A 9,365-nucleotide genomic window follows, 5' to 3' on the forward strand; every position below is an offset into this window, starting at 1 on the left:
GGGGGGGGACAAAACTCATTCAGAACAACAGAAAAAAATGATAGCAATTTAATGACAATGCATCTCCTACTCCTTCATCTTCCTACTACTACTTTTAACTAGTACTCCTTCTTCTACTATTAATCCTCCTCCTTCTCTCTAATCTTCCAACTCCTCCTCCTACTTCTATTACTCCTTGGTCTTCCTACTCCTCCTCCTACTTCTATTACTCCTCCTAATCTTCCAACTACTACTTCTACTCTTACTACTCCTCCTCCTACTACTATTACTCCTACTCTTTAATCTTCCTACTACTACTTTTAACTATTACTCCTTCTCCTACTATCAATCCTCCTCCTCCTCCTAAATCTTCCAACTCCTCCTCCTACTTCTATTACTCCTTGATCTTCCAACTACCCCTCCTACTTCTATTACTCCTTCTCCTAAATCTTCCTACTACTACTTCTACTCTTATCTCTCCTCTCCTCCTACTACTATTACTCCTACTCCCCAATCTTCCTACTACTACTTTTAACTATTAATCCTCCTCCTTCTCCCTACTATTACTTCTCCTCCTCCTCCTCCTCCTATTACTTCTAACTATTACTCCTACTACTACTAATATTACTCCTCCTCCTCATCCTACTTCTACTCCTCCTCCTACTCCCTATTCTTCCTACTCCTTCTCCTACTTCTACTACTCCTCCTCCTCACTAATCTTCCTACTACTACTTTTACCTCCTCCTCCTTCTACCTACATCTCCTCCTCCTACTGCTACTACTGCTATGACAGTATAAATGAACTTTACTGAAAACATAGATTAAAAGGCATAACATTTGTAAATGTTCAGTTTACAAAGACTCTAAAGTAAAGGAAATAACTCAACTTTGACGCCATTTTCTCGCTAATTTTACCTCTGAAACCAGGCAACTCTCATCTCCTTCAATCATCGATATCTCGACTTGTATCCAAGATAAATAGATATTTCTTTTAAAAATAAAAAGCAAGGCAAATGGACCGGCTTTAAGATGACACCGTTAACTCCATACGCCCCAAAATTGATGAGTGCCTGATTCCACAGCGTCGAGACACATGTGCTTTAAGATCCATACCAGGATACGGACAGCACACCCGGGAGGATAAAACTACCTGACAGCACGTGATCCGAAGGAACTTTGTAGCCGTCAAAGAGGAAGTACACATGAACTACTTCCGGAGGTCGCTCTATGACGCGGAGTCCCGTAACTTTTGTGACATTCATTGACGGGCAAATCATGACTTGTCCGTCGTCCTGAGTTTCACAAATCTGAGAATGGAAAAACACAAATGTCACAAATGACTTCTGTTTGTGTTTTGGTAAAAGTTTAACGGTGATCGCGACTGCGTAAGGTCATATGAGCACGTGCAAAAAGTTCTATTACTCATACATTAGCACGAGTTTCAACTCAGAATTTTGCAAATGGGGGAACTTTCCGCGTGATCGCGACAAAAGAGTCTGAAGACCATTTTCGCTAAACACCCGTTATTATTAAACTGTTTAATCCTAGAAGGCTGAAATCTAAAAAAAACATCAATTTATCAAAGCAAGGTAATTTCAATCCCAATTTGAGGGTTTGGAAGATAATTTCAAGTAAAATAGTCACTAACCAAATAATTACAATCTTGATAATGTACAGAGAGTGGTGGCGCATTATTGGGTAGTGGGGAGTAGAGGAGGAAATGGGGTAGGGGAAATCCGCTAAATAGCGGAATATTTAGACCCGTGATTAGGGACACCTCTGCGGCTAAACAAACTGCAGGGTTTATTTATTCTTTATATCCAGCAAGCCGCTCCCAGCAGCAGCTCGCAGTCGGAAACGTTGTGCCGATGAGCCGGTGACAGTGTGGCTCGGGCCCATTCCTTTACGACGACGAGAGCGTCAAATTACTTTTCAGCAATTGCCGAAAACAGGTTTCTTTTACCGAGAGATAATTCATTAGATGAAGAACTATCGAAATAGGTTAACTTTTTTACATTTTATGACCATCTTTAGTGACATAATGTCAATTTTAGATTTCGTACCAAAATATGGTTTACCCCAGACGGAGATAAAGAGTTAAAATGTTTAAGATTTCTTGAAACATGAAGAACAATTTCATATCTAAAGAAGCTACTAAAACAAAAAACGAACATGTGTCCATGCCAGGAGAAATGGAATGGTAGACACATTTGCTCAAAGTGAGTAGCAGGACATTTAGGTCATAAATCCATTTTTAAATTATTTTTTTTATTTGAGTTTCATTAAAAAGTTATTCTTGGCCATTTATAAGCCGATACTTAAAATGCTTTGTGTTCATAATAAAATATAGTTTTATGCTAAAAACAAATTTTTTAAAGAGGTTTTTTTACACAAATCATCTTTCATAAAAATAAAGACTGTGAGAATATAAGGTTTTGAAGCCCTCTTAACTGCATACGGTTATATGAGGGCCAAGGGGTGGATGTCAACAGAGAAGTCCAAACAGGGAATCAGACTTACTCTGCTCATCTCTCTAGCCTCAACAGCACAAAGTCTGCTTCGACTATCAAGGCACCCCAGACATAGCAGTTCACAAGAGAGTGACAAACATATAAAAGAAGTAGAGGCAAAATGACCATAGTAAGGATGAGGAAAGAAAGAGCAGCAGTTCCCCCTATGTTGTTCCGGCACAGTATGAGCATGACATTGATAAATCAACCCATTTACAATGCTACTGTACATAACAACATGTTAATATCCCCTTTTTGGGAATGGTCTTAAGACAACGTCAGTCAGTAGCACTGCCCTGGTGGGGAACAGCCTACATGGTTTCTACAATTCATTCATAAAAACAAACCCCATCACACTACAGTTGGTGACCTGTGAGAGAGATATTGGCCAACAATCGTCATCAGGGTCAAATTCGTCGATTTTCTATTGACGCCATATTCTTCAACTATAACCTGTTTTTTCATTAGTTCATACTTATAAATTGTAAAAATTTCACATATCACCATGATGTATCTATTTCCTTCAGGCTTGAATCCGAGAAGTAGTTCATTTTGCAGTTAGGCTACCGGATTCGTAATCGTGAGGTAGCAGGTTCGGGGGTTCGAACCGCTGGCCCTACGTTGTGTCCTTGGGATAGGCACTTTACACAAATTTTCCTCACTTCACCCATGTGGGAATGGGTACCTGGCCATAGACAGCGAAAGATCTTGCCAGTATTTTAGTGTTTTAGCATCTATAAATGGCTGCTTGCACTGTATGCTTCCAAGGATGTTGAGGTTGTTTCAGAATGCTCTCAGGTCTGCTGGGGTAAAGGTATAGATTGTGGAGCGCATAGAGCTCGCTGTTGAGCGGGGCTTTGCGCTGTACAAATGTTATCTATTATTATAATTACTATGTCACCACACTTCCCACTTAATCATTATCCTTACCGCTGAGCTGTCGAGGTTGTCATTAGGATTGCCGTAGGTTCCCCTCAGCTGAGGCGCCACTGATGCATCCAGGTTCGATCCCCTGACGGTGATAGGCAGTCCTCCGCTGTGAGATTAAAAGGGGAAGTTTGTTAAAAATTTAGAAAACGTTTTACGGCACTTGCAACACAATAAGGTCATGTAAGTACCGAAGTTACAAGAGAGTAACATACACAAAAAACGAGGAGAGATAAGGATGATTAATGTTTGATAGGAAAGAAGCATTTAAAACATTTAAAATTCACTCGGTCACTGGCCTGCAGAAGTGCCATGCAAAGTTCCGTGGGCTTAGTTCAAATAGTAAATGAGCCAGAATTTTGTTTTACGCGGACAGACGAAAGTGAACAAGATGTAATGTGTGAGTGGAGGGTAAAATTACCTTCTTTTTTTTATACACGTAAGAATTTTACGGCACTTGCAACACAATAAGTGCCGAAGAATTGGAGGTGTCCCAAAGGGAGTAACAAACACGAAAAAGAAGGAGGGGGAGATAAAGACGATAGATGTTTGATACGAAATAAAGAGCAAACCACAGGGTGAGAAAGGTTGTGCAGTGCCTCAAAAACAGTTTTGGTCCATGATGGGGGGGGTACGACAGGGCGAGGGTGGCCCATAGACATGTCGCACAGGATATGTGCGCCCTCCAACCACCCACAAAAAAATCACCTACCTGACGAAAGACCTCTTCGGGTGGAAGTTGTTCACTTCCGGGTTGGGCATGTAGTAGAACGGTATCAGTTGTCCGTTCTTGGCGGGGACTATTTTCGCCGCATCGATCGACACCTCCAGTGAGCCAGAGACGTGGGCCCTTTCCGAAACACTTTTTCTTTTCCGGGAGCGCGCCGAATTCCGCCACAGCTTGGTGGTGCACGAGACTTGAGTGGAGTTCACGCTGAAGTAGACAGTTTTAGTTTTAGTAAGGTTTTACGGCGCTCACAACTGCATAAAGTCATATGAGCGCCAAGGGGTGGAAGTCAATAGAGAAATCCAAACGAGGAATCAATCAGGCTTACTCTGCTCACCTCTCTAGCCTCAACAGCAGAAAGTTTGCTTCGACTATCAAGGCACCCATGAAATAGCAGTTTACAAGAGGGTGACAAACATACAGAATAAATAGAGGAAAAATTACGACAGGAAGGATGAGGAAAGAAAAAGCAGCAGCTCCCCTGATGTTGTTCCGGCGAAGTATGAGCATGACATTGATAAACTAGCCCATTTACAATTCTACTGTGAATACAAACATGTATATATATCTCCCCTTCGGGAATGGACTAAAGTCATTTCAGTCAGTAGCATCACCCCGTGGGGGGGAGGAGAGAACCAACGAGCCAGGTTACTACACTCTGTGCACAAAGTACAGATTCTTTTACTTAAATATTTCCTTAGGCATCACCAACACTACTGCCGTACGCTGACTTAGTTTACTTTTCCGATCCAGCGGCCATCTGAGCATGACATTGATAAACTAGCCCATTTACAATTCTACTGTGAATACAAACATGTATATATATCGGCCTTCGGCCTGTTGATATGGCAAAGAATTTACAGGTTTTTATCAGCTGTGTTTTGTCGCTGTATAGAGTATTTCCGATATCTGGGGAGGCAGTTAGGGAGGTGCTACGCAGGTCGCAAAGTGCAGGGCAGTTAAAGAGGTGGTGTGGTACTGCTTCATCCTGGCAGTCACACAACGGGCAGTCAGGTCGGGTATCCTTGCGGATCCTAGTTAGGTAAGAATTCAGTGGGATGTGTTGTGTTCGCGGGCGAAAGATCCGTACGCTGACAAAACGCCTTTATTAAAATTCACAGCAGTTTCGAGAAAAAGAGGGGGTTTTTGGTCAGCATAACAATTGGAAAATAGAGTTCTTCCAAAATTTGGTTTCAAATTCATTCAAAAACTTCGTCACAGTTTCACTTTGATTTTTTCACACACTTGATCAGGCTTTCGATTTAGCAAATAAAAAATGTTGCCGCCAAAATAGAAAAAAAAAGGTTTTGTCAGCTTATGGCAGACTAAAACAGCGGACAAAAGGCAGTAACAAATCTGATCCGAGTTCAAGAAGAAATCATAAAACAATATTGAAAAATGGTTGTAGAGAAAACTATCCCTTGTCTTTTAAAGAAACTGAACAAGGGGCAAAAGGTTACCTTTGATTTTCTCAAAACAGTATTTATTTTCCGGGACAGCCCCTTTGTGCTTAAAAGCGAGCACACATAAAGTATATAACGATTTTAAAGTAAACAAAAACCCCACTGACCTGCCAGGAATGATTTTGCACTCGGCGTGATCGGCTATTACAACCCGGATACTGGTCCCGACGTCCAGGTTTCTGCCTCGGATCGTGATGTTTGTGCCCCCGGCTCGGGGTCCTCGCTGGGGCTCAAATGTTGAGATGATCGGCTTCTGCTCAGCACAGGACAGACAAAACAAAGCATTTAACTCTTTAAACCCTGAGTTGTTTTCCACCGTTTCCCAGAGTTTTTTTCTACAGTCACCTAAACCTGGTGCTCTATGTCTCATGATAGCCCCAAAAGCTTTTAGTTTTAGGAAGAGTTTTACGGCACTTGCAACACAATAAGGTCATATAAGTGCCGAAGATTAGAGGTGTTACAAGAGAGTAACAAACACAAAATAGAAGGAGGAGGAGAGATCAGGACGATAGACGTTTGATAGGAAAGAAGAAGAAAACCACACCAGAGCACCCGCCAACCACCCACTGCCCCAAAAGCTTGCCTCCGACTTCTACATGGCGGAAACAAAGGCTAAGTCAGTCATTACTAAAAAACTTTGTTCAGGAAGAGTTCCAGTAAACAAGCAAAAACAAGCACTAAATGAAACGAAACAGTCGTCACTAGTACTGGACTCTTCCAACGTCCGACGGGGGAAAATGGTTATTACTGCCGGTCGGTCCCAGCGTCCAACAGGGTTTACAGAGTTAAAATAGTGTCCAATCCTGCGTCTACTCAAGACAGGGCAGATAAAACAAAACACTTATGTGTCCGATCCTGGGTCTTTAGCTTTAGTAAGAGTTTTATGGCACTTGCAACACAATAAGGTCATATAAGTGCTGAAGATTAGAGGTGTTACAAGAGAGTAACATACACATAAAAGATGGAGGAGAGATAAGGACGATACATGTTTGATGGGAAAGAAGTAGCAAACAACACCAGAGCACCCGCCAACCACCCATGGACGGAGATAAAGATAATAATAAATGACATTTATTCAGAGCTCAACCCCGATTGAAGCACACAGGCTCTGAGAGCTTTACAAAACAATACGATATACAACAGTAACATAAAACGAAAGAAGGATCAATCCACAACCAGTGTACCCGCAAACCGCCTACTGTGAGAGAGAGAAAAGCAGAACAGACAGAAACAAGAAAGGGAAAGTATAATATCCAGGACCTAGCAATAGGGTGAGATATGGTAAGACACATCTTTCTTGTCCAGACTCTGACACATTGGTTAGGTGGTTCACAACATACACACATATACACACGCGCACACACACAAACATGCACACACACGCAGGCTTACAGCCACATGCATAAAATAAATGAAAAGTAAAACAGTAGTCTCCGCCTAAGATCCCGGTGCTCGGAAGCAAGGAAATGCGGGATCTTAGGTGAACCGGGATCTTAACCTACCAACCCCGGGAAGAATCTACGGTGACCCGTGCTAAGGCTCGCAATCTGTAAAATGGTCAGCCTCCACTCTAAAATGAACTGATGTGACCCCTGTGTGGATTTATATGACATATGGCGAGCCAAGAGTGGTTAACCTTGATGACCTATCACAGTGCATAGTGGCATGAGGCGAGCCATTTTCACTTATTATCCCATCGTGAGTCTCAAGATCTACACTTATCCAGTTGCCCCTCCCCTTTACCTGTCGAAAATGTATAGCTTTCCTTCTCTGACCAAGTTCCCTCGCCTTTATCGTTACGCACCACTACGTTGTGACCACACCAATAAAAATTCAGTCTGTCTTGCAAATTCGGGAGTAGAGACAACGGCTGCAATGGTCAGGGAAGAGTTCACTGTTCAATGTGATCCCATCTAGAGCGAAGTTAGGCGGAGAGCTCAAAAGATGTGAGCGCGAGGTTTGGGGAAAACAAACTCATCGGTCAGTTCACACCTATGTGTGATCCCGTCTGGGGCAAACGTTGCAACATTTCACAGAGTTTTACAATGTGTATGTCATCACATTTACGATAGTGGCTGATCTTTGACGTGACGGACAGTTTGTTGATCTCAATTTTTCACTCTTGGTTGATCGGCTGTGCCTGCCCGGGTTTTTGTTCCGCAAATTATGATCTGAAATGCGGGATCTTAGCCGAATGTAGACCTTCAGAGTGAATCACAGCGGCATCTTAGGGGTGACTTTTGTATAGTAAAAATTCAGTTTTCTTAAAACAGCGGGATCTTAAGGGAACCGGGATCGTAAGCAGTGGGATCTTAGGCGGAGACTAAAGTATAAACAATAATGATCTTAAGCTAGATACATACTCAGCATTCTGACTGAAACTCAATGATAGTCTGATGCATGCTCACAGGTCATATGAATACTTGTAACAAGATGGTTAAGATGGAAGAATTTCGATGGAAGATGGTAAAAATGACCTGTATCTTTCTTTGTTACAGATCATAAGCCCAGGTCTTTTACTTCTGACTGATGTTTTTATTTGAGGGAACAAGGGATGTTTGTTGTCCATAAAGATGGAATTAATTTTTTTTAGCGAAAGCCGCAATGTACAACTCATCCAAGTAAGGGAATGTAGACGTTGAAACTTTGCATGCTTTGCCTGTTTATCGAGTTAATTTTTCTTTGTCTTGATGTCTTGTGTTCTCGGCCCATGCTGTTTTACAGAAATTGATCCTACTTTCAAAGGAGTCCTTCAAACACCCACGTACCTTGAAGTGAAAAGGCTCGGGAGAGGGCGTAAATCCGTAAATCTGGTACGGCCGTTTAGACATGGCAATCGAGTCTTTCACGTCTACGATCACCAAGCCAGATGTTTCCTCTGCCGCTGACTTGGTTTCACAAATGATGCTGCGAACACAAAAGTGAGCAACTCGTTGTTGAAGCTCAAGGCCTCGCTAAACACAGCGTAGATCAAACATTTGGTCCCCACAAGGAACACACAAAAACTTAATGAAGAAAAAAGTAATTTGATATCTTTGCTAATTTTGAATTTTTGTTTTTTTTTGCTTCAAGCAACTCAACGAGGAAATGTGTCCACATACGGAAAAACCAGGACATAGAAAAACAATTACTCCTGTGGGTAAAAACAAACAGCACTTTTGTTAGAAATCTGCTCCTTATGAGTACAGAAGGAAAAATCTAAACACAAACATCATTAATGGTTCACAAAAGGTGAATCGAGGGTGTCAAGGAAACCCTAAGAAAACATAACATCACAACTGAAAGAGCTGCGGAGCTGGCCTACCATAGAAAACTGCATCTCCACTCGACGCTTAACGGCAACAGAGGATGAAAAAGTAAAAAGTAAAGTAAAAGTAAGTAAGTAATGGTTCACAAGTGGGAGAAAAGACTGATTTAACCATATTCAGCTACAAAATACAAAGTAAAACAAAAAGATACGGAGACAAAAAAAAACAACCCAAAAAAAAAGTCAGAACCAAAACATGAAACTTTATTTTAACATTTATGATATAAATGACTCAAAAAACAAAACACCATTCCCCGTTTTGCTGCACACAGTCTCTGTATAGTGTTTGGTTTTTTAAGTCATTTATATAAAAAGTAATAAAACAGACAGCCTGTTCATATGACCTTATGCAGTTGCGAACACGCCGTAAAACACTTACCAAAAAAAAATAAATAAATAAATAAAATAGATTAGACTTTTCATTCTTTTTTTTTTGGTTTGTTTTTGGTTCT

General features: G+C 41.4%; 1 protein-coding gene across 1 annotated transcript in view; it reads right to left on the reverse strand.

The window, feature by feature from the left end:
- The window catches only part of LOC101857354 (hepatocyte growth factor receptor), a gene marked incomplete in the record, with an annotated part of 36,413 nt that overhangs the window by 16,451 nt on the left and 10,597 nt on the right, over positions 1-9,365 (reverse strand). The window contains 5 exon segments of the mRNA XM_013086907.2: positions 1,130-1,286; positions 3,420-3,525; positions 4,129-4,350; positions 5,714-5,859; positions 8,375-8,513. Coding sequence (XP_012942361.1) covers positions 1,130-1,286; positions 3,420-3,525; positions 4,129-4,350; positions 5,714-5,859; positions 8,375-8,513 — 770 coding nt within the window.

Source organism: Aplysia californica, unplaced genomic scaffold, assembly GCF_000002075.1.
Source record: "Aplysia californica isolate F4 #8 unplaced genomic scaffold, AplCal3.0 scaffold00519, whole genome shotgun sequence".
In the NCBI taxonomy this organism is placed as follows: Eukaryota; Metazoa; Mollusca; class Gastropoda; order Aplysiida; family Aplysiidae; genus Aplysia; species Aplysia californica.